Genomic DNA, 25,930 nt, shown 5'->3' with positions numbered 1-25,930 from the left:
AACCAGATAAAAGCACAACAGACCTTTTTCCATTGCTCAACCCTACCATGGAAATGAAAAGACCCAACTCATCAACCAGTTAGACCATGTGCTAGGGAAACTGTTTGTACCAAGGAGATTTGTGATGCCCAGAAGAAGGACCCTACAATATCATCAATACTTGCATAGAGCCAGCCGGCCCTGGGCCTTATGCAACTAGCTATGATTAAGAACCAAAGATGAGTCTACTGGATAAGACCAATGGCCCATCTAATTGAGCATCATGTTTTCACAGTAATTAATCCACTAGATACCTGTGGGAAATCCACAAAAAGGACTTGAGCACAAGAGCACTTTCCCCTAATACAGTTTGAAGTAAAAGGGAGCTGGGCATGTTTAGCCTGGAGAAGAGGAGGTTAAGGGGTGATATGATAGCCATGTTCAAATATATAAAAGGATGTCACATAGAGGAGGGAGAAAGGCTGTTTTCTGCTGCTCCAGAGAAGCGGACACGGAGCAATGGATCCAAACTACAAGAAAGAAGATTCCACCTAAACATTAGGAAGAACTTCCTGACAGTAAGAGCTGTTTGACAGTGGAATTTGCTGCCAAGGAGTGTGGTGGAGTCTCCTTCTTTGGAGGTCTTTAAGCAGAGGCTTGACAATCATATCTCAGGAGTGCTCTGATGGTGTTTCCTGCTTGGCAGGGGGTTGGACTCGATGGCCCTTGTGGTCTCTTCCAACTCTATGATTCTATGAAAATCGACTCATTCCTGCCTTCCTTCCTAAAGGAAAGCACAGAACTGTATCTAATTCCAGCCATTTCCAGAGATGTCTTTGGATGCTGCTCCCCCCTTCTGTTGAAACATCATATCTATTTATGCAAGGGAGAAGCGATCAAGCAAGTCAATAATGCTAAATAGAAGCTCACGGTAAATGTAGACTCAAGCAGAATAATTTTGCTGACTCAGGCAACTACTCCACCGCAGGAACACTGTGCAAAACCAGGCACAGGGTATTGACAGCTGTCCTTCCTACCCCACTCCCTGCTTACCGGGCATATTCTAGCAATCATAGAGTGGATCTGCTTGGTGCTGCCACTGTTGTCTGTCAGTTTCTCTTTGAAAAAGAAGTAGACTTTAGCATCATTGGGGTCAGTGCCATCTGGGATGAGGTGGGCATCCACAAACACAGGCTCTGAAATGACACAAAAACATGCACCATGGAGAGTAAGTATCTACACCACAGACCAACTCTGCAGAAGCCTGCAACAAAATGGGACTCCCTGTGGTCCTACAGCTGTTGCCTGCTGTGAGCTGTGGGGAATGTATATTCCAAAAGTCTGATTTGTTACCTGCATGTCAATTATTAATAAATTTATCGAGTCTAACTCGATAGTCCTGGAGAAAAGGTTTGCTTCAAGATACATATTCCAAGCATCTGATGCTATTTTTGTCTGAGAAATTATTAATTATGCAAAGTTTACTTTCTCTCCTCTTTCTCTTGTGTAAATTGATAGATTATTTGATTGAGTGAGGGACACTGCAAAAAAGACTTAAATCTTAACTTTGAAATCCATGAAATTTGAAAAGTGCTACTTAGTTTCAAGAGTACTACCTTGGAGTTTGGCTTGTCACACAAACCACATTGCAGATTACATGTCACCTGAGCAGAGATGTGTAAAAAGACATGCATACATAGTGTTGGATAGCAGATCAAATACTATGGCTGACAAATAACATGCCTGATATAGTCTGATGATCCATTTGAAAAATTTTATATATTGAAACTTGTCAAATTTGCCAATCAATTTGTCAAATGTGCCAAATTAATCTCTTGTTTTGCAGAAAAGCCAACCAAGCTTATTTATCTGTTTATAAAAGCATTTCCATGTCACCACTTACGTGCTGCAACATGAACAACAATGAAACTCAGAACCTGGCCCCCTTACCACTCAGCCACTTGGAATTGTGTTGGTCGGTCCTCACAGCATTCCGTCTGGTTAAACTGCGGAAAATGGCAGCGTCAGTCCCCATGAAATCAATGTACATCCCTGAAAATAGTTCTTCATCTGCAGAAAGGAAAAAAGAGGGGGGAAATAAATGCATCCTCATTTACTTTGGGACGTATTCAGCAGTCATTTCCTATTTGATCCATGCACACTTTCTAATTCTGTCAGAAGTGGGATGAGAGCAGGGTTTCCCTCTGACTCACGATTCCAGGTCTGCAACGGAGCATCCCATCTTCATGGAAACCTTTGGGCAACCATATAATTAAACAGAATAGCGTAACCAACCACAAATGTGGAGGAAATGTTTCGCGTGGAAGATCGTTTAGTGGTTGAAGTTGCCGGGGGAGTCAGCTTTGGAAGATGGAAAAAATTAACATGATGCTACTTCCAACAGAAACAGCCATCCCAGTTTATGTGCTATAAAAGTGGCAAAGTAGGGTGAAGGAGGCTCAAAATAGTTTTGTTTCTGGTGTAGGTAGGCGATGCAGCAGACCAAAGCCACACCCTAGTTCAGTCTCATGGGTGATAGAGTCTAGAGCTATACATTATCAGGAATACAACCCGACCCTCAGCATACTTTGCGTTCCCAAGGGCCCCTACTTGACTGTGCACCCTAGCCACTTACTGCGGCAAAGACAGAGACTGTCTGACTGTTTCCTCCAAGTGAGAATCGTAGCAAGGGGAGATGAAGAAGCAAAGATGAGCAAATAAAAGCACACGGCTGAGGTGCACAATGAGGAGAAGGCCGTACCAAAGCTCCTGCTACTGAAGTTCATTAAATACTTGAGATTGCTAAAGACATTGGAGTTCATTAAATAAGTCACGTCTTATGTTCTGGTGTTCATGGCTAGTGGTCAGAGATGGGGAAGCTCAGGCTTGGGGCAAAATATGGCTCTCCAGGCCTCTCCCTCTGCTCAAGACTCTCCCCAGGCTACAACCCTCCCAAGCCACACTCCCTCCCCATGGCTATCATCTTCCACCATCCTTACTTTGCCCCCTCCTTGAATTTTTTTTGCCTGGCTGGAATGTGTCCTTGAATTTTGATAAAGATTCTTGCTTGCCTGCATGGGGGTGGTGGTGTTTAGAAACCAGTCTATTGTACAAAGAAACATTCACATACATTGCTCTCCCCGCTTTTGCCTCTGGCCCCACCCATCACATGGGCCCCAAAAAGGTTGTCCAGAAAGAAATGTGGCCCTCAGGCTGAAAACTTTCCTCTATGCTTGCTGTAGTTGCCTTCCTCCTTGGAAATGGGGGCCAGATAGGAAACCTTTGAAGGGAAATAGCCAATCTTTGTGGTGACCAACACACAAGGAAGAGGATTCAAGAGTCCTGGATCCCGAAATGAGAAATTCTGAATCTGGGCCATTTTGCCTTGTTTCCCTTCATGTGTGATGAACATCTGACAATACCACTGGCCCTTCCAGTGAGCAGAGGGCTGTCCTTTTTCCACTCTCGGGACCCCCTGGGAAACTCACCAAACCCACTGCACCCAGAGATGGGTGCGGAGAGTGCAGCTGCCTCTTAAGGCGCCACAGCAGTGGGCAACTTGAGGAAACACCACCCAGCTTCTTTAGGTAAAGGTAAAGGTAAAGGTACCCCTGCCCGTACGGGCCAGTCGTGTCCGACTCTAGGGTTGCGTGCTCATCTCACTCTAGAGGCCGTGAGCCGGCGCCGTCCGAAGACACTTCCGGGTCACGTGGCCAGCGTGACGAAGCTGCAGCTGGTGAGCCAGCACCAGCGCAGCACACGGAAACGCCGTTTACCTTCCCGCTGGAGCGGTACCTATTTATCTACTTGCACTTAAGAGTGCTTTCAAACTGCTAGGTGGGCAGGAGCTGGGACCGAACGACGGGAGCTCAACCCGCCGCGGGGATTCAAACCGCCGACCATACGATCAGCAAGTCCTAGGCACTGAGGTTTTACTCACAGCGCCACCCACGTCCCCCACCCAGCTTCTTTACCACCCCATAAAAGCAAACTCTGCCCATGGGGTGGTAAAGAAGCTGGAGGAGAAGCAGGCAGAGGCCAGATTAAGAACAATGAGCAGAGGGGGACTATTTGTATTTTCAATGTTTTTATATGTTAACTGTATTTCTGTAATATTTATGGTTCTTTAAGTTGTTGGTGGTTTTTATATATATGTAGTGGTATAGAGATTGTGTGGGGGACAGGGACACACATCTCAATTTCAGTGTGGCAGTCTGCAGATGGAAGCCACAGGAAAGATCTAGCCATGTATCCTTCAAGTTTCAACTGGCTAATAAGACTGAACAAAAGCTGAACATATTAAATTGGAGCCAAAGTGAATTTCAGTCTCAAAATGTTTCCGTAAAGGGAATTAGGCCGGTAACCTTCACTTGTAATAACAGGATTATGGACCAAAATTCTTTTGCGCTGAAGGATTCAGCTCATGTATCACAAAGTGTGTACACTGTACATAGGTATGAATTACAATTCCCCTCCTGTCTGGGGCCCTCAACACAAGTCTGGTGGGTTGGCGAGGCAGTTCATAGAAACAAACCATTAGGAAAAAATAATCACTCACTTTTACAGTTACTGTGAAGAACTGGCTGAATTCCCTCCCCTCCAATGGTATCTTTTTTACTTTGGTTTGCAGATTGCCCACCAGCCACGGGAAATGGCCATTCATCCACTTAACTATTGTTAGTTGCTGTCAAGATCACCAACTCAACACCCACTCTTCATGCAATCACGGACAACTTTCAGTTTCAAGGCATCTTCCGTTTCCTCTCTTTCAACAAAAGCAACACGGAACCTGTTGCCGAGGGACAGGGCAGCAGCCGAAAAGTGAGCTTTGCTTCTTTGTCCAGGTACATAGAAGCAAGATGGCTTGAGTCATATTGTACAGCTTTAGCCTTGAGTGCAAGTGAAGATGGAAAGTTTAAAGCAGGTGCGGCCAATGTGGTGCCTTTCAGGTGTTCTTGGGCTACAACTCCCAACAGCCCCAGTCAGAGTGGCCAATGGCCATGGATGACAGGGTCCAACAATATCTCAAGGTCACTCACAACAACATCTGGCTGCCCCTGGCATAGAGCCTGAGTTCAAATAACTCAGACGCTTACCAGTGCCTTCTGTAGATGTAATACTGGATCTCTGTAAACTACGGTTTGCAACCATGAACCCGTATTGGGAATAATGCTCCCTTTCCTCTTCAGTACATATCCCATCACACTTTAATCAGATTTAATCACAGGCTAGCTTTATAGCCAGGCATTTATTTATTTAAATGTAAGTCAATGCCCTGCCTCTTTTCCCCATAAAAGCCTAAAAGTGGCTTATAAAAAAACAAAAGCCTAAAAGCCACAGTAAGTGGGATGAAACATTTCAATTTAGTAGGACTAGTTAATATACAGGGAGGCAGCAGCAGCAGCAGCATACTAATGTCAGCAAACTCAATAGCTGCAGAATATTTGCCAATTAGTTATCTGAATTGGCCTGCCAGTTCTTGTTGTGAAGGCAGCTCCATAGCAGAGATGCACCATTGAAATGCTTCTGCTCCTGTTAGACAGCTACTAGCTCCAGGTGATATTCCAGTAAAAGTTTCCAAGCTGTCTTAAAACCACAGATATGGCGGCATTTGAACTAGTGGTATTAATAACTGTATCATAAATTGGTATTGTTATAATGAGGCTATTACTGGATTGTAATTGAAAACTAATCAAATTATTATAAAATAAAATAAAACCACAGATATGGAGAAGGACTTTTAGGTCTGATAATGCACACTCCTCCTTGATGTAGGAGATCTATAGGGATAACATTCCCAACCGATGGCTGTTCAGTCTCTGCCTGAAGACCTCTAGCAAGTGAGAGACTATGCCACCCAAGTAAATGGTTCCATTGTCAAACTGCTTTTTCGATTAAAACAGGGGCAAGGAACCTTTGGCTTGCCAGATATTGCTGAAACACAGTTCCCATCATCCCTGGCCATTGGCCACAGCTGCTGGGCATGATGGGAGTTCAGCCAGAGAGGAAGGAAGGAAGGAAAAGAAAATGTACCCTAAATGGATGGGTGGAAGGAAGGAAGGAAGGAAGGAAGGAAGGAAGGAAGGAAGGAAAGAAGGGGAGGTATTGTACGTTCCTGAAGCTGGTTCCTGATTTGTACACCATAGTTTGCCAGTGTTTTGTCTGCACTGAAAAAAGGCTATATAAATCTGAAACACATTTTAATTAACCTTTCCACTGCAAACACAATTACCCCATATTTTCCTGTCATTGATTTCCTACAGGATTGCCTGTTACAGCTCAGCTTTATACCGTAGTTCTCACAAAGCTCTTATGTTTATCACTGATCCAGTTTTTTAATATAAAAAATTAAACACTGGAAAAGAACGGTGCTATTCTTAATCCCACTGCATACCAGCTTTATTAGTTATGTCTTAAACATTCCAAGAGCCTACTTGTCTAATCAGGCACCAATAATATCTGTCAGCTCCACTTCCTTTTGGCTTAATTGTTAAATTCCCCCAAACAATTTGTCTTAGTGAGTGCAGTAACCAGCTCACACACTTTGGTATTGCTTCTCTCCAATGCATACCTGAAAGAACACACAATTAAGTTTTTGGGTTTTTTTCATTGCCAAAAAGATAGAAAACAAACCATAAACTAGTATTTAAAACCATAGTTTGAATATGGATATGAGGACAACCGGTTAGTTAACCATGGTTACCAATGGTGCACATATTACTCTACACCAGTAAAGGAAAGGAGACCAGAGGAGGAGGAGGAGGAGAAGTTACATGTTATGGTAAACCATGGTTTGCAGGAAGCCAGCATTATATTTGCACCAGACTGTACGTACTGATATATATGTTGAAAAGGTTTAGCTGTTCAAGATGCAAAATTATAACTTGTATTTAAAATCATGTTGATGTGTTTGCATTTGGCTATGACTGATTTTAACACAACTTTCATTATTTATCCCGTTCCCAGTGAACTTTTAGGGTTTCATTAAAAAAAATTCAGTTGACCACCAGTGAATCCCTATTTCTTCATTAGAATAAATGTACATATTTCAGAGTGCTACTGTTGTTGTTTTTAAACTCCTAGGAATAGTAGGAGCTGCCACTCTACAGTATCCCCCCCCCCCTTTTCCTTTCTTTTTTGAAATATTCATCTGGCAACCCAGTGCAGAGGTCAAACAAATGATCCTCTTCCCGCTGCCAAACGCCTGTTGATCTTGGTGTGAGCAGAAGGCCTAAAGCTACAAGACATGCAACACTGAAATCACAGAGCTAAACAGCCTCTGCAGTTTGTTTTCAGTTGCTACGAAGGACAAAAACCGTATGCTAAGGTCAATGGCATTCTTTGCTTTGTCCAGGAGAAACTGAAATCCGGACAACGATGGCTTTCTCCTTTGGCTAGGAACGCCGGCGTGCTGTGCTGCTGGCTTAGGGACGGTGGGATTAGATACAGAGTCATGATCCTAGACTTTTGAATCAAAGGTTCTTCCTGCCCCCTGCTGAAGACAGTGCAACTCTTTGCATCCATAGTAGAGAAAGTTGCTGCTGATACATTCATAGGGATGGGGAGGAAATTTGATTCAGCTCACATTTAAAGGCACAGCTACCTAAATTGCACTTTCTGAAACAACAGGTGAACTGAAGAAAAAGCTAGAACTGAAGATTTGCAGCGCCAAATTTTGCAATGCAGTTCTCCAGCCAAATGATGCACACAAAAATGTATATGCTGGTTAAAGTCACATGCCAAAAAAATGCACTACACCAAGAGAAATCCCTTGGTGAAAGTGTGTACTTTGGGCAGAAATTCACACTAAAAGGCTGATGAATCTGCATGAGGACTTTAAAAAAATGGCAAGCTGATATGTAAACATGGAGAACTGAACACAAGACAGGAAAAAAATGAGCAAGGAAGAGAAACGGCAATTTACAGTTCTGCCCATCCCTAATTGAAAATCATGTGTAGGCAATACTGCTGTGGGAATAAGTACACACCCATTTCCAGCCAGGCAACTAACACAGCTCTGATGATAACTTGAGAACTGTGAACAGGCAAAGGGGAAAAGATTACACACAAACACACCTGTTTATATGATCATTTGGATGCAACAAATAAATTCAAGATATTATCCAACCTCCAGAGAGGTCCATTATGCCTCAAAGCTTATCTTTCATCCCAAAACAAAATTCCTATCATTTCTTTCTTGGGAAATCAGTGAGGGATGAGGTCACACGGCAAATGGACCAATTTTATTGGGAACATTTCTTTTCATAGACTAACTCGTCCTGGGGCCTTTGATCAGCTGCTCTGCACTCTAGTACAAAAGCAAGGTATGTAACATTGAAAGAAAGAAAGCCCTAGTTTGACTGAAAGCATATGGGTGAAAAATGGGGAGGCGGGAGGGACATGCCTGAAAGCCCCACCCATTGCTGCCCATGTCTGCTCCACTTTCAGGCCTTCTTGTGTCTCAAGAGGGATTATAAGCATGTTTGTCAAGGTTCCTGATCTCAACACAGGAAGGTCTGGAACTCAGGGCACACAGGGAACATTGGCGTCAGGACCTGCATACCCTCCCCACTTTTGAGCCATACAATTTTAAGTGAACATCTGAATGGAGCTCAAATGAACCAGCATTGATGAGCCAGTAGAACTTGCTCCAGTTCCAGCATCTGATAAAGTGTGATGGAACTGACGAAGTGGGCTCTACTCCAAGACGATCCCGGTGTCTCAGTAAATCTGTCACAATAAATATGATAATCTTTATAGCAGAATAGGACTTACTGTGGTTTGGACCAAAAGATTTATACCTCAGCTTTATAATAGGGTACAGTTGGAAGCAGAGGAAGACAGCTGGGAACAGAGGAGGAATTGCTGAACGCTTGAATTCAGGAGCCTTGGATTCACCATGAAACTTTTAATGTGTAGCAGATTTAACCAACGTCATGATCCCCAGGCCATATATGGCAGGCCAGCCATCTCAAGCTGCAAAAGCCATGTGCTGTTAGGTGCTTTTAAACTTAGAGTTGACATGCTGTCAACAGGTAACAAAGGCCATCAGGCTAATAGCATCTGTGTATAGAGTATTTGCAGCAGAAGAAAATCTGGGGGAAATTCCTTTGGGAGGAAGGGTGGGATATAAATTCACTCACTCAATAAACCTGAATGTGAATTAAGTTCATTTTGCAGAGGAACATGGGGCAAGGTTCAATTCATTTTAACTTAAATTTTAGTGCAATAATTTATGAACATATAAGGGTTTCATTAAATTAAACTCTGTGGCCATTGCACTGACAATTTTTACTGATCTTAAAAGTTGGATTGCTGTTTAAGTTTAAGTATCACAATTATTAGGAAGAATAAATATAGCAAGTGCTTATGTTACACTATATGTGTGTTTTGATATTTTCTCAGCCTTCTTAAGTATATTTTATACTTTAGCAGAGCAGAATTCTGTAGAATTCAGAGGGCTGGGGGGAAATGCTATGGATAGGCAAACTCAGCCCTCCAGATGTTTTGGGACTATAACTCCCATCATCACTGACCACTGGTCCTGTTAGCTAGGGATGATGGGAGTTGTAGTCCCCAAACATCTGGAGGGCTGAGTCTGCCTATGCCTGCTATGGACGTTGTGAACTGAACTGTGAATTAGTTCCTTTTTGGAAGGGATGAACTTGAGCTGAAATTAATGTTACTGGCATGCTGGTGACTGGAAGAGCTCTGTCCTCCCTCTGTATTTCTATGATGAGTGTGTGCAAAAGCCCATTTGGGTCTGTACTGTGCTCAGAAAAGAGACATCCACCATTCAGCCAACAGCCCACTTCCATGTGAGCATGGAATTTTATGCATTCACCTCCATGCTTCCTATGGCTACCAGGCAAGTGCTTGAATGCCTAAGGGGGCAACCACCTTTTTTTCCATACAATGTCTTGCAAAGGTATCATGGATATTGTATGGGGTAAGATGCATGCCCCTATAAGGAATTGGGAGCACTCATCTTTTTCGCCATGCAATCTCCAGGAAGGGGCTGCATTTTGAACCAGGTATTTTACTACATGGCCCCAGAGGAGGCACTGGTGTTCTAAGCAGCCGCAAAATGTTAGAGAAAGAAAAGGGCAGTCATTGGTCTACCTTTCAAGCACTTAAAAAAAACAACTGCATTGATTTTGTGGGATTTTTCATTATCAAAAAATCTGCCTGCAAAAAAGGACAACATTGAGCTTTTTTTGCATTGGAACTAAGTTAATCCACTCTTTCCTAGCAATACATTTTCCTACAATTCTAAAATCAATCTCTCAAAATCTACTGCAACCACTAAAACCTAGTCACGTCTCTTTCCTTACTTTATTAAACTAAATCAAATATTCTTTTATAAACATTAAGGTTGGAAAAATTACGCAAGGCAATCTTGTTTCCCCCCACCCTCAAATTACACTAAAGTGCCTTTGGACCCACATATTATCTGCTCCAATAGACAGCTGAAGATCTCTAACATATTTCCTGAACTCAGCAATCACTTTTACATGGAATTCAGCCTAAAATAATGGAAACATGTTGCTGGAAGTGGCCTGTAGTCCAATTCCCTTAACTGAGGAAAGATTCACTAGAACTAAACAGTCACTGACAGATCATTTTTTCCAGTTTCTCCTCTTACCCTGTGGCTCAATTTGTTTACAACACCCTCTCATTTCACTCTCGGCACCTAATGATTTAAGCCCCAAGAAACCCTAGTTGTTTTCACTTACTGATCATAACAGAGACGGTATTCACATTAGGGTTGAAAGAGCAGCGGCCCTTCCCAGATTCACATTTGGAATCGATCTTGAAAACTTGCTCCTGTAACAGAGAAATAACATGCAATTGGTAGGGAACAGTTGAAGGTTAATTTTAAAATGCCTGGCTTGGGTGGTGTACTGTGCGGAAAAGCAGTTAACGACTACCATAAGACCTGCAAAAATAGTGCCTGAAACAACAACAGGTCTTGTGGCATCTTAAAGGCTAAAACATTTATTGCAGCATACAGCAACCCCTGTGCAATTGGTGCTTGTTATCCTGAATTTTCATTTGATTCTGTGGCTAAAGCTGAATATTGAAACCAAAATTAAGGAAGGAATGGTTCTCCACTTTTCTGTGGAATTTTGCCTGATCTAACGGACCTCTTCATTTAGGTCCACTTTCAATTAAGAATGGACAAGTAAGCTTATTTCCGTTCTGTGTCAGTTTCAAATGCATCCGTTAGTAAGTCCATCCCATCCTGTTTTCTGTTTATATATTTTTAACTACATGAAAAATCCACACTTTCCCCTAAAATATACACTTTGTATGCTTTTCATTCACTTTTACATGCATTTCCTCCATAAAATTAATTCAGTTTGCTTTAAAATGTGGACCAAATGAAATTATCAGTCACACACAACCATTTATTTATTTGCATAGATGAAACACTTATTTTCAGGATTCCCAGACTGAGATTCCTCAGTCTCCAGTACTAAGAGCTGTTCCACATCCAGGCTCCCATTCCATTTCACAGAGTGACTGTGTTTCACAATCGCCACATGTTCTGCACAGTCATGTGACTATAGGCAAGGGCTGGAGAGCCTATGGCCCTTCAGAGCCTCTCAGACTCCAGCTCCTATCATCCCACATTAGTGGCCATCTTGGCTGCACCTGATGGGAGTTGTAGTCCAACAACATAGGGGCAATGGTGATAATTATATCAAAGGTCTAAAAAAAACTAGAGCTTGGACCCAGAAAGACTTGGATTGGAAGACAGAATTGGTACCCACTCTGAATTCTGTCAGCCTGGTTCAAACTTTACAGCACAGGCTAGCTCTGTGAGTCCTAAAATGATATACTGCCAGTAAAAGTCTATTGAGGAGTCTTGTAGGAAGCTGTGAAAATCAATGACCAACCTACCAATCAATCATTTATGTGTTCCCTGCAGGCAACACCGTTGTAAACACAGCAAATGCACCTGCTACTGGAGCTGAATCCTTGGTCACAATAATGTGATATGAATGAGGCAAAAATAATAAGGCCTAGCCTTCTCTAGCCCACCTTTGATGGTTAGATGTTCAGTGCCAGCTGCCATGCAGAGACATGTGTTATGGCTAGGAATGGAAGAATCTGGCAATTTTTTTCTCCCCTTTCTTAGTTTCCCAATCCTATACACAATTCTCCACATTGGGCAGCAATTTGTGTGTGTGTTTTTTTAATCTCCATGAAAATACAGCAGCATTTTAGTGTAAATTTCCCCAAAGAAAGACATATTTATATGCAGTTTTCACAAATGTACACATTTTTGCAAGCACTGCTATTGTCTGCTAAAGGCTTCCTTTCTGTGCACCCTTTCCCCTAGGACATGTGTTTTTTTTGCAAACTTTGGTTGGAAAGCTGCATCACAAAAATTTGGATAAGTGCGAAGGGTACCTATGCATTTTGTTTTGGAAAATGCACATTTGATCAATTCGGCTTTCTGTGTATACTGCATCAAATTGCTTCCCCATCCCTAGTTATGGCAAGGTGGGCTCTCAGTCCAGTTTCATGCAGGTGATGAAGGGAGGTGGGTAGGAGAAAGAGGAAGCGGCTGAAAAGGGGTGACAGAGAGAGAAAGGGGGTGTGGGAGAAAGAGAGAGAAAAGGAAGGGGCTCTGCCCATTGCTGGCTCTGATCCTGCCATTGCTGGCATGTCCCTTCCCCAGACAGATTATCCTCAAGGAAAAGGTGGCCTTCAGTGGAAAAAAAAGTTGCCAGTGTTATAGCGTTAGGAGAGATTCTAGCTCTGCAGATAAAGCAAAACAAATTGCTTTTCAGCCTCTTTTTCTTTCTCTCCCTTTTCACCTGGAAAAACAGCCTTTCACCTATGAAAAACGATGGCATTACTTGCTGATAAGCAGTGCAATTTTCTCACTAGTCTTGCTAAAAATAAATCCCCTCTGTTCTGCTAATTAGGCCCATACATGCAAGGGGGGGGGGAGGCTCACATTAAACCCCGATACTCCAAGCGGCTTTGCTGTTGTTGGCCGTCACCATCCCAGCAAGGAAAGTAGAAGGCCTAACAGTCCAGTGCCTAACAGACTCCAGACGTCTGAGGCAGCGGTTTATTTAATCAATGGATCACAGGCATGCAGCTCAGGAGACAGGCGTGCTGAAGCCCAATTCCAGTACGCTCAAGATGCGTATCTATATTTTGCCACTTAAGAGCACCACTATTTCCTCCTCTCTGCGAAATCTTGCATTTGATTGTAAATTAATTACGCCAGCAAAAAGTGTCTGCTGGGTGCAAGCTTGTTGAAGAATAAATTGAAGGTTCCTTTAAAAATGGGGCAAGATTCCTCTCACATTCGTTTCAAGCTGCGATGGGGAGGGAGAAATGCGATGCCTTTCGTCACCCAGTGCGAAGCGCCCCTCCGTCTTTTCGGCAATTTTTAACAGAGGTGTTGAGAAAGGGGTGAAAGTATTTGCAGGCATGGGGGGGGGGGAGCTCACAGCTCAGTGCCAAAGCAACTGGGCAAGTCTTGCTGCATCACACTGTGCTGCTGACAAAAAGAGGGGCAGTGAAACCACCGCAGAGCAGCACGAGGCAGTCTTCCACCCAGCGAACTCACGCACCACTACTTGACTGGCATACGTACCTCTGCCCTTCGCCCTCTGTTGAGATATGCACACACAGGGCTAAATGCGCCACTTCCACAAACATATAAATGGGTGCGGTTGAATGTCTGTATCACACGAACAAAGTTGCCGCAACCGTGCTGCAGAGGGAACAAGAAAACAAACAAAAGGGGGTTGTAAATCTGCTACCAGAGGTGACTGATTTCCATTGGGACCATAGGAGCCAACTTCCAGGGGCTGTGGGGGCTTCAACCCCCCACAAAAAATATTTGAGGGGGCTGGGCCCCCACAAAGTCGATGGACATTCCCGTTCAGATGGCGTGCATGTGCTGCATCATGTGATCGATTATGCGGGGTGGTGCTTACCTGGGCTCCCACAATATTTTATTCAAGTTGGCAGCCCTGACTGGGACTGATGGGTGAAACATTCGGGAGCCCACCAGCAGGTGGAGCCAGAGCCAATGGCAGACAGAACCAACCAACTCTAATTTTGCCCCTGTCCTCCTCCCTGCTGAATTCCACAAGTGGCATCACTGAGACTACAGAGGAGGAACCTGAAGGACAGCGCCACCCTCTGGACTGCTTGTTAGTAATAAGGCAGGCAGGTGGAGGGTGGCTGAAGGCAGCCTCACGTTGGTGGGGCAGTGCCCCATTTGTCCTAATGGACCAACCTACACTACTTGCTCCCCAGTACCATAGACAGGAACCACACTACCTTAGGTGCTCTAACAGATGCCTCCCAGATTATGGACTTGACTTGGCATACTAGGTGGCACAAGATTGGCTAACCCTGTGGCTAAGGAGCCACAAGATTCTCAGCGCCACCTGTAGATCAGGATCTGGACACTGACAGTTTCCATACAACGTTCCTATCTGTGGTAACCGAGTCCAACTCGTTGACAGCTATACTTGTACATGAGGACTTACCAGAAGAACCATTACAGTTGAGAATTGGTATACATGCACATCATAAATGAAAGCACTGGCTGAGATAGCCCCTGAAGAACTTAAAGCAAAACAAAACAAGACCTCTCCTTTTCCCTTTTTGGCTCTTGCTATCACTTTGAGGCTGGAAGTGTCAGCAACATGTTAGTAGTCCTTTCTTGTCCAGACAGAGCCAACCCCACCCCACCCTCCAGTATCGAAAGCCTGGCATGCTTGTAGCATAGGCCCCAGTAAACATGAAATATTTAGCCACATTTTCAACATGTGGCAAGGTTTTCAAAGCCACACTCATAGGGAAAAACTGTAAACCAGTAGTTGACTGATCCAAGTTCTGATCTCTTTCCTTCCTGCTATACTTTCACATTCTTCCTCATTCTACCTTTCAGGAGCCTGAAATGTGCCTTAGTACACAGATGTTTCCTTTCCAGATGTGATGCTATGGAGGACCCATGAGTGGGCCCGTATGCCAGTTGTCAGAGCATCACATTCATGTTCCATTCTACATTAGTTAAGCAAATTCAATTATAATTTTGTTGGCCCTCCCTCATAGGTCTGTTCTGTCCCATTTGGCTTCCCTTTGGCTTTTTTATTTTAAAAAAACCTTCCAGCTAATCTCTGTTGCTCCTCAGCATCTCATGCATCCTGGAATGTCCACAGACAAATGTCCATTAGGACATCTTCTAAGGGTATTCTGTGAAGCATGGAAGTCCGAAGGCTGCCTGGAGAACACCAAAGGGCGGTGAAGGATCTTATTTTAAATTAAAAGAAAGCTTTAACTTTACAAGTTGTTAAAAAAAACTAAACAAAAACATATCCACTGTTCTTTGGCACCCTGCTGCCAGTCTCCCTGCTAGATGCACATAGAATCCTCTTTGTAGAAGTGCAACTTAGCCTCCCAGAAGTTTGCATCATTGACCCCCAGTGATTCTTACTTCTGGGAAAGTGTGTACAGAAATGCAGCCCAAGTCTCATGCAAAATTCAGCCACATATTGCTCTCCCTTGAATACTGACTTCATTAATGACATACAGCACACCACTAGATTCAAATAAACATTCTTAATATATAAAGTACATTGCATTTTGCAGAGTATGGGGAAATACTGGAGCTTGGTATATATGATGTATTAGACTGTTATAGTCATCTGGGAAGGGAAGCAGACACCATGCTAACATTTTCAACGCTAATTTAATTAAACAGAAATCACTTGAATCCATTACTGGTGACATTTTAATGGAAAATGCTACGCTCCATTATGCTCTGCAGATCCAATATTTTCTTCCCTTGAGAAGTGTGGATCAAGATAAGATCAAAATGGAAAAAGTATTTGCCGTATACTCCTTTTAATTACAAGTCCACAACCAAATGAATCCTTATTAGAACATAGCATAATATGCTATTATTTAATTAAGATTAGAAATTGTGCACCTTATTCAAATGCTGGTGGGGAAAAAGACCTGATACAACAGCTAGATATATTTAATGGATCAACATAGAAGCCCTTTCTGAGCTGCCACCTAGATGCATCACAAACAATTATTTATTTGGGGGCTAGAAAACTTTGACCAATGAAGTGGAATTTATTTATTACTATTTCTAAGCAATAAATAAGACGCAGGTGGTGCTGTGGTCTAAACCACTGAGCCTAGAACATGTTGATCAGAAGGTTGGCAGTTTGAATCCCCGTGACGGGGTGAGCTCCCGTTGCTCGGTCCCAGCTCCTGCAACCTAGCAGTTTGAAAGCACGTCAAAGTGCAAGTAGATAAATAGGAACCACCCCGGCGGGAAGGTAAACGGCGTTTCCATGCACTGCTCTGGTTCGGCAGAAGCGGCTTAGTCATGCTGGCCACATGACCTGGAAGCTGTATGCCGGCTCCCTCGGCCAATAAAGCGAGATGAGCGCCGCAACCCCAGAGTCATCTGCGACTGGACCTAACAGTCAGGGGTCCCTTTAAAAGGTAAAGGTACCCCTGCCCGTACGGGCCAGTCTTGACAGACTCTGGGGTTGTGCGCCCATCTCACTTAAGAGGCCAGGGGCCAGCGCTGTCCGGAGACACTTCCGGGTCACGTGGCCAGCGTGACATCGCTGCTCTGGCGAGCCAGAGCCGCACACGGAAACGCCGTTTACCTTCCCGCTGGTAAGCGGTCCCTATTTATCTACTTGCACCCGGAGGTGCTTTCGAACTGCTAGGTTGGCAGGCGCTGGGACCGAGCAGCGGGAGCGCACCCCGCCGCAGGGATTCGAACCGCCAACCTTTCGATCGGCAAGTCCTAGGCGCTGAGGCTTTAACCCACAGCGCCACCTGCGTCCCCAGGGGTCCCTTTACCATTTACCTATTTCTAAGTCCATCCTTTAGCACCAAAACAGTCCTCTAGATAACTTACAAAATATAAAAACAACAATCCAATCCATGGAAAACTGTATCAACAGATAAAATAAGTTGGACCACTCCAAGAGGAATAGTAAAAGACTATGAGAGGGATCAAAAGTCCCATTCAGTCAAGAACTTCAAATGTCTTCTCAGGTGGACAACTTTTAGTAGTCATCTAAAGGCAGCTGTGATTGCTGCTGTAGATTTGCAACTTCATGGCCCCTGTTCTCCATTTATATATTTACATATTTATTTAAATTATTAATTAAATTTGTATACCACCTTTCATCCAAAGATCCCTGGGTATTTCACAACAGAAAGATAGAAAATGAGAATACAAAATACACAATGAAACAAAAGCAAACCAATAATTCCCCTCTTACAAACACATTTTAAAAGCCATAGAATGTTAACCAGCAGAATGCCTGGCTGAAGAGAAACGTTTTCACCTGGTGCCTAAGGGTCTGTAATGAAGGCACCAGGTGAGACTCCCTAGGGAGAGCATTCCACAGATGGGGAGCCACTGCATAATTTTTAATTCATTTAATAAAATCTTTGTACCACTCTATCATCAAAACCTATGAGATCTACCTACAATATAAATAAATTAAAATTGCTGATATTTAAAACTGTTAGCCTATTTCCTCTCTCAAAAATGTATACAAAACCAAAAGTTTCAAAATATACATAATAAGATAACGCTTAAAAATCCAGGTAAAATTTTCATGCCTGGGTAGGCTTGCTTGAACAAATAAGTTTTGGGCAAGTGTTGAAAGCAGCACCGTGAAGGTGCCTGGCTAATATCAATGGGCAGGAGTTATTTTCTTAGGGTTCCTTATCTTTGAGCCAGACGGCCTCCTTAGAGTTCTTTCTTTGTCAGAGCAGTCTCTCAGATAGAGGACAGCTTCAGATCGAGAACTGCCCTCTGTAAAACTGGCCACCCTACTTGCACTTGGCACACTGAAATCATTTATTGTTATAGCTGCTACTAATATAATTTCCAAGTGCCTTTTCCCAAGTATTGCCTCAGGTGATGTACAAGTTATTAAGCTCATAACAATTAAAGGAGTGGTTTGTTCGTTTGAGCAAGAATCACTTGAGCAAGATTTGGAAGAGGTAATTGGCTCAGCAGATGGTTCTCGTGCAGCATTCTTGCTTTGACTCCAGTAACAGTCGTGCCACATTTACCTGCGTTAAGGAAGTTCTGCTTTTTTTCAGGCATCTGTTCAAAATGTTGCTTTATAAAACCAATAAAAGGGTCTTTATGATCAAGCAGTAAGTGCTGTTGGAATGTACAGGGATTATTATTTTTTTCCATACAAAAGGCTGCCTGTACCATCTGGGAGTCTGTCCAGGCACTTACATTAGCATTAGCTCAACAGTCTGCAATATATTCTCTAGGAGATACGCAGAGCAAGTCTTATTAATGATATCCATCACTAGCAACAAGGTAAGCAAGAAATGGGTTTCCTTTTTTAAAAGGGGAAAAAATGTCCTGAACATAAGCAATGTGCTCATTTTTCCAGACATCAGGCTGTGTCAATATCTTGCTTGTTTCAGAATTTTGCATGACTGTTTCAGCCTGCAGAGTATTCAACGAAAACACACCTCTTCCGCTACGCTTTTGGCTGCACCCAAGGCGCTCTTTCTCGGTAGCCAAACATTTAATTAAAAAGGGGGGAGAATACTTACTGTAGGATCTTTGCCAGCCATTTTGCACTCATCAACTTTGGTTGTTGATGCTGGCCAGAATATCTGTGTGGAAAGAAAATACATACATATACAAATATGAATTACATAATATTTAATGCGCATTTAAAGGGGTTGGGGAAATTTATCATTTCCACCTTGTTCAAACTACCACACTGCCTGCAAGGCATGCCTAAACTCGCAAGATCAATATTTTCACAGACCTGTGTTGCTGGGGAAAGTATTTTATCCAAGTTTTTCTTGCTCAGAGAAACTCTGAGCAAGCAAGCCTCCCACAATGTTGCGTTAGTTCAGTAACAACTGATAAAATGCATCCCAAATAGATCGTTTCAGTTACAAGCTGGCGTACGTTACAGCCTTCCAGAAAGTAGAACTTTTGAAGCTAATGGGTTTGTCATCTGAAGGTGGTGCAGGACTTGCAAATCTCTGCCATGAGGAAGACACCTATTGGGCAGATGACTGCCCTAACATTTGTTAACCTGAGTGCAGCAAGGATGAAGGGATCCCAAATTGTAGCGTGGGGCCAGTTCACATCCCCACCCAAATATGAATTGTTGATTGGGGTGGAGGGGGTGGCACACACCTTCCCCCACCATTTGCATAAGGCACCATGTGACCTGGGTACCTTTCCCCATCATTCAAGGGTTGGGTGAAAATGTGTGAATGAAAACTATGCATGCACAATTTTTGGCTTCTCATTTCTTGCTCTGTAACATAGTATCCACTGAGACAGTAGAATGAAATTTGGCACACACATTCAGAACACAAGCTCTCCATTTCAAGATGTATAAGCTCACACAGTGCCTATAAGGTCCTTCCACCATAGGACAATGGGGTTGTTCTAACTGGGTAAGTGAATGAACCAGTCTATCGCAAGCCTCCTTGGGTGTAGGAAAGATTGTGGACTGTGCCACTCAATTTCACCTATCAAAAAAAATCTGAAGTACATTGGAAGATCCTTCCGAGTTGAAACGTCTGCAGGGATTTCAAGGGAAACTAACAAGAATTTTTATCAGCTTTCTGGAGTTTTTCAGAATGTAGTAAGAAGCTATATCTTGGTTCCAACAAATGTGACCTAAAGCACAAAAGCTGTGCCCAGTCAAAGTTCTGCCTCATCAGAACATTCTGCCTAGCCAAAACATCTGTGGGGAAGTCAAAGTAGTGATTAGATTTGGGAACTAGGTCAGGATATCTATGCTCTGCAGCATAAAAATGTTAATCAAATAAAATGAGAGATAAAGACTAGATGGGTTGGCAAGAACCTTTACAGCAGTGATGGCTGAACTCAGTCCTCCAGCTGTTTTGGGACTACAATTCCCATCATCCCTGACCACTGGTCCTGTTAGCTAGGGATGATGGGAGTTGTAGTCCAAAAACAGCTGGAAGGCCAAGTTTGGCCATCCCTGCTTTAAGGGTTTTCAGATCAAGCACCCTTCAAAAGCACAAAGCTCACAAGTATGTCACATGAGGAGTGCTGCTGTTAGGATTCTAGCCACTCCATTTCACGCCCAGCAGCCAATTTTCTGTGCTCCCCACTCCTTTCATCAGTTGAGACCTATTTTCAAAATACCCCAGGCGCCAGGCACGTTTCGTGACTGGAGCGGGTCCAATTGCAACCATGTGGTGATGGACATCTCCATCTGGCTGGCCTCTCCAGAAAAGTACATGGTTCACCTCCCTCCTCTGTTAATCCCTACAACAACCCTGTGAGGTAAGTTAAGAGGCTGTGACTGGCCCAAGCTAGATGGAAGTTACCTCCTATGTGTGGTGTGCAAATGCCGTTTTGGCTACAACGTGTATGTCAGAAACAGAGGGAATGATGGTATCTCTTCTATTTATCTCTCCAACTGCAATGGGGACCTTCTGTCCATATCACACTGACTGTAAGGATGTCTTTTGGGTGTTCTGTTTCCTGCCTTTTAAGATAGACATGAAAAGTAAGCTGATTGAAGCAATGGAACAGCTTGGACCTCCCTTGAAAATGCCTAAAGCTCCTCAGGGAAGCTGACCTCCCACATTGAGAATCCCAGAAAAATATAAAGTTGCCCTCTGACCTTTGGTGTTGTTAGGAGTGGAACTGAAGGCGAATGAGAATAATGAGACATAAATATGTTTAAAATGATTGCACAAAGTTTGGTTGTTGTCATTGTTGTTTTTAACATGGACGCTGCTCATTTCTTTCAAAGTCTAGATCAACTATGTGCAAAAATGCTTCAAAATGAGGCTGATGTCGAAGAGTTTCTTTTTGGATGCCAAAGTATAACACAGGGTGTCACATAAGAAAATATGCTCCACTAAACTTCCAGCTGAACTGAGCCCAAGAGCTTTAGTTAATTTCTAGATAAACATCTCAGCTTCAGAAGAATCCTCAACCAGCACACACCCAAAATCAGAACAATGGAGAGTTCATCTCTCTAGCAGGCTCCAGTTTAGACAAGCAGTAGAGAAAAATATATTTCCAAGCAGTCAGAAGGCAAACTCTTCATGCCATGCGCATGATAAGCTTGCATTTGATAAAAAGAAAGAAAGAAAGAAAGTTTGTAAAAAGGGCTTTTTGTATTTTATCTTATGGTACACCACTTCGATAACCACTGGCTGTGAACTGGATTATAAATTTGTAAAGCAAATAAGTAGTAAATAATCCATTGTCATAAGCAGCATGACATGTCTGCTGTAGAATGCAGCAACATCTGGAGGTTCTCCACACCTGCTATAGAAGGAGACCTTAAAAATGCTTTTTTGAGGGTTCCATGTGCTTTCTCAGCAATCTTTATACCAAAATCTGTACTTGATCAGGCTGATACTAAAAGGACAGTGCCTACATTTCCCAATAAGTTACATGGGACTTGCTTCCAAGTAAATAGCTATTAGGCAGCCTGATTTGTCTAATGCACCTAATACGCTACCAGTGAGTTAATAGTTGTGAGATGTGGATAAGAGACTTTGCATCTCCCACTCTTAAACAGCTTTGCGTGATATTTCCATTGAGATTCATCAAATTCAATTTTAATATTTTCTTCACCACTATCATATATTTTATCCCTCAGAATGGCAGATTTTTATTGTTGTTTATTTATTTATTTCAGAAGAAGAAAAAGATGACACCCATTACCCTCAAGCTTGAAATCTAAAAAGACATGACACAAAGGGGGAAAAGAGAGGAAGGGGAAAGGAAAAATGAAAACTATGGCCTTGGTTGTAAAGAACACTAAGTAAAGAACAGTTAGATAGGATGTGAAAACAGACAAAGGAGTAGCAAAGAAGCACAGTTTCCATGAATAATGAGCAAGTGTCAGTTCTTTATGACTGTTGGACATATTCCAGTGTGTAGCAGTCTAATGTCTGGTGATGCTATATCCTGCCAATAATATACGGAGCTACAGCTTCATTTACTGTGTCTATAAAGTTGGGTAGCAATTATCTGGATTCCGGTTCACTCTGTGATGTTTCAGCAAATTCTGCTCAGACGATTCCACATAAAATAAATCCCTAATTTCTTTAATCGATTTAGCACTGTCAGTGTGACAACATTTTTTCCAGTGAGATGTTAAAGGGGGATTAGTGAGTGCAGTAAGGACCTGCATGTGGTTGTTCCAAAATCCAGATACTAGGATACAGCCTCAAGCAACACATGTTAACGTAGGAGACTGAATAAGGAGCCAAGCAGCATATTATAGAAAGACCATTTCTGTGCTTAGGAAGTCAGGAAACTGCTCATAATTGCTAACACTGTCTTTAAAAGTCAAGACTCCTCCTTTGTTCCATGGGATTAGTTTGAGTGCTGTACCAAAGCATTTCTTGAAATTTTCCCTCCCCTGCTAAATAAACTTCTATGTTTCTGCTATATTTTCAGGGAAGCATCAGAGTTTCTTTATAATCATAGGTGATGTAGATTGTGGAAACAATCCCTATTTTTGGAAGACTTTAAAGATGCCTTTTTAAAATGTTGCTGGCATGTCCATTAATGTCATTTCCGTCAGGCATCCTCATTGCCAGATAACACATGTTGATGAATTTGTTTGCAGCTAGCTTGTAATATGTGCAATCAGATCCACCGTGGAGTTAAACACTGTTAATTAAAAGTAAAGAAAGTAAAGAAAACTCTACTGCCAGTTTACTAACACTCCCTGCCTTAGAAGCCAGGGCAGGACATGGTATTGCAGAGCAAATACATATAGTGTGATGCAAAGACATGGGAGGCGGGTGGCACTGTGGTCTAAACCACTGAGCCTAGGGCTTGCTTGCCAATCGGAAGGTCGGCAGTTCGAATTCCCGTGATGGGGTGATCTCCCGTTGCTCGGTCCCTACTCCTGCCAACCTAGCAGTTCGAAAGCACGTCAAAGTGCAAGCAGATAAATAGGTACCGCTCCGGCGGGAAAGTAAACGGCGTTTCCGTGCGCTGCTCTTGTTTTGCCAGAAGCGGCTTAGTCATGCTGGCCACATAACCTGGAAAAACTGTCTGGAGACAAACGTTGGCTCCCTTGGCCAGTAAAGCAAGATGAGCGCCGCAACCCCAGAGTCGTTCGCAACTGGACTTAACTGTCAGGGGTCCTTTACCTTTTTTTAATGCAAAGACAAGAGCCTTCAGCAGCGTGCAATAGAAAGTGAGGGACTATTTTGGCAGCAATTATTGGTGTAAGAATAGGGTGTTGTAAATACACAAATGTGTCCCTGTTTTGCATCTGTGAAATAAGGAAGAGTATTTTCTCTGCTGCCCATGATATGATTTCATAGCCCAGTGAAGAGCAGTAGGAAAAAGACCCAGCATCTTCACAAACTATAGTTGGGCTGCTCTCAGGATGCAAGCCACCTGAAACGATCCAACTCCTGCTGCCTGTCCTGGGACTCCTTTTAAATTAGCTAAAACCACGTTGTTAACTCTCCATCACTGATGATCTGGGACTGAGCAGTTTCCAGTCACAATCTGTCTTTTGCCTTAAATGTTCCTGATATTGTCATTTCAGGACAATGTCAGGTCAATGTTCCACCTTCCAAGGGTGGAAGATGGCCACCATCAAAAAAAGCATGGCAGCCACTATACTATTGAGTTTACCTCTATTTGGACTCTGCCAGTCATTTTACTTCTCATGGCAAGATAAGCAGAGGTAAAAGAAGTAACAACTTTGTTTGGAAAGGTGGAGAACGTGCATTCACAGGTTGTACTTGGAAGAACTGGAGAGCAAATTTCCAGGGAGGAATTGCACACCCCCAGGGAGAAAACTGCAATTAAGAGGCCATGTGCTTTTGCCTCTTACAAGTTTCATGGACTGGTTGGACACAGAAGAATGGTGGGAGGAACCAGCGAGGGAACCACCAAGGTCCAGGGGCTTTTTGTATAGGAAGTTAAAAGGCTCAGAGTCTGGGGAATGATGGTGAGATGATGAGTGGTCAGAGGGAGAAGACTGGGAGGATGTGTCAGAAGCTGAAGAGGTAACAGGGCTTGGTGATCTGGGTGAGTTTGTGGCAGGGAGCAATCCAGAATCAGAGGCAGAAGCAGGGGAGGAGAGCGGTCAAGAGGCAAAGATGAGTCAGGCTAGGGATGAGGAATGGATCTCTCCCTCCTTCTGAGAAAACCTCCCCACTCCCCTGGTCTCCAAGAACCAGAAGAGGCATGAAGAGGGTGAAGGATAGGTTGACTTCATGCAGGTGCAGTCTCTGATTGCTTGGGGAAAACACTCGAGATGAGGGGACTTTCAGTCTCAGCAACTGATCCATTATCTGCTGTGCTCATTAGGTGTGTCTGTCAAGTCTGTACGAATCGGATTCTTGCTAATAAAGAGTTAACTCCAACTTGCACAGTGTGATTTACTGCAGGTTCACTCTTTTCCCAGATGCAGCTGAGCTTTTCAAAGCAGCATCCTGAGAAGCCAGTAGACATGTTTCCCTGCTAGTTTACCTAAAGAGCTCCTTTAATGAGGTGCACCTGGGGGGAAAAGACTGCTGCTGAGAGACATCCTTACACAGGGATCCTCCTGCTCTGAAAGGCTTTCACTTTCCACACTCAGCAGCAGTTTCTCTGGCCATGGCTTGTCTTCAACAGCTGCTACCTCATCCCTTTTCCCCAAGACTAGGGTCCCTTTTTGTTGTTTTGTAGCAGTTTTGTAGCAGTTTTTTTTTGTAGCAGTCAGTAGTCAGGTATGAGTAGACTTAAGGAGATGAACCTGTTTAGGGTAGGCTGTCCTCACCTGGATTCTGCTTATAATAATCTGAGTGGGGTGTTCACATAGCCAGCTACCCCTACTTCTAATTTTTGACCCATCACTGGACAATTTTGTCAAAAGCACTGGTTGTAAGTCTAGGTTCACTAAAATAATAATACCCTAAATATCAGGCAAACATATTGTCCAGCTTTGGACAGGAGCTCCCTCTCCAGAGTGGATCAGGCCTACCAAACTGCAGACAAATAGGTCCAGGAGCTTCTTGTGCTGGAAGTCAAAGGGATTCGTTTTCCTCCACAGTCCCAAATGAGGGGGCGGGGCGGGGAATGAGGCTCTGTCTTAAATATGCTGTTTGAACATATTGTTCTGCTAATGTACAAGCAGCAACTGTTCTGAGCAGGCGTGGAGCTGGCATGTTGCCTGACAATGGGATAATGATGAAACACCCTCCTTCCTCTTTTCTTTGAAAGCAGAAGCATGCAGTAAAACGATCCCAGCTTCCCAAAGCGCTTTGTGGACTTACACTCAGAGGGTCCTGGCTTATATTATTGATATTCAAAGACAGAATGTGATCTTTGCTGCCAACGTAGATGCGGTCCTGATCTTCATCCATCACCAATATCCTGTAGTCTAAGGGGTGGTGGGAAAGAGCATAAAACTGAGCGGTCTTCGTTTCCTGCAGTTCTGCGAAAGAAAGAGGAAGCATAGCTTAATAGATGCATTCATTTGTTTCCCTTGCTTGTATAACCACATCTTGATAAAAGATGTAGCGTGCCAATAAAAATGCAGATTTAGTTGTACCCTCAGCAACTTAAGAATTTAAATGCATCATTCTTAGACTGAAGTAAAGCATCTGAAATAGCCTTATTCATTCATCCAAATGTTGTCTTAATGGAAATTAATATTTACAGCTATGCCTTCTAAAGCACATCATATATCAAATTAATCAATGAGAACTTTGCATATTATGGCCCACAGAAATAAACTTCATCTAACATAACTAAAATATAGATTAGGTAGAATCAATTGAGGCTTATTTTCTGGGGAACTATTATGTCACAAAGAAATGTTTTCCCCAGTCTCTTAACAGCCCAACCCTGCGCATATCTACTCAAAGGTAAGTTCCACTGGCTTCTCTGGAACTTGCTCTAAGATAAGTATGT

The 25,930-nt window shown here is 43.1% G+C and overlaps 1 protein-coding gene and 1 long non-coding RNA gene across 2 annotated transcripts in view; one reads left to right on the top strand and one right to left on the bottom strand.

Annotated features, from left to right (window-relative positions):
* Positions 1-25,930, bottom strand: part of SEMA3C (semaphorin 3C) — a 133,416-nt gene that overhangs the window by 44,937 nt on the left and 62,549 nt on the right. Inside the window, exons 3-8 of the mRNA XM_081927717.1 lie at positions 25,291-25,451; positions 18,592-18,654; positions 13,604-13,723; positions 10,716-10,806; positions 1,930-2,049; positions 1,033-1,175 (exon numbers count right to left, since the gene is read on the bottom strand). Coding sequence (XP_081783843.1) covers positions 1,033-1,175; positions 1,930-2,049; positions 10,716-10,806; positions 13,604-13,723; positions 18,592-18,654; positions 25,291-25,451 — 698 coding nt within the window. The remainder of the gene's footprint in view (positions 1-1,032; positions 1,176-1,929; positions 2,050-10,715; positions 10,807-13,603; positions 13,724-18,591; positions 18,655-25,290; positions 25,452-25,930) is intronic.
* LOC309379085 overlaps positions 9,497-25,930 on the top strand; it is a 267,561-nt gene continuing 251,127 nt past the window's right edge. Inside the window, exon 1 of the long non-coding RNA XR_014172358.1 lies at positions 9,497-9,545. This is a non-coding gene — a long non-coding RNA (uncharacterized lncRNA). The remainder of the gene's footprint in view (positions 9,546-25,930) is intronic.

This window comes from Podarcis melisellensis (assembly GCF_964234715.1).
Source record: "Podarcis melisellensis genome assembly, chromosome: 10".
Lineage (NCBI taxonomy): Eukaryota > Metazoa > Chordata > Lepidosauria > Squamata > Lacertidae > Podarcis > Podarcis melisellensis.
The sequence above is the reverse complement of the archived record's forward strand: the minus strand, read 5'-3'. Positions and strand labels throughout refer to the sequence as shown.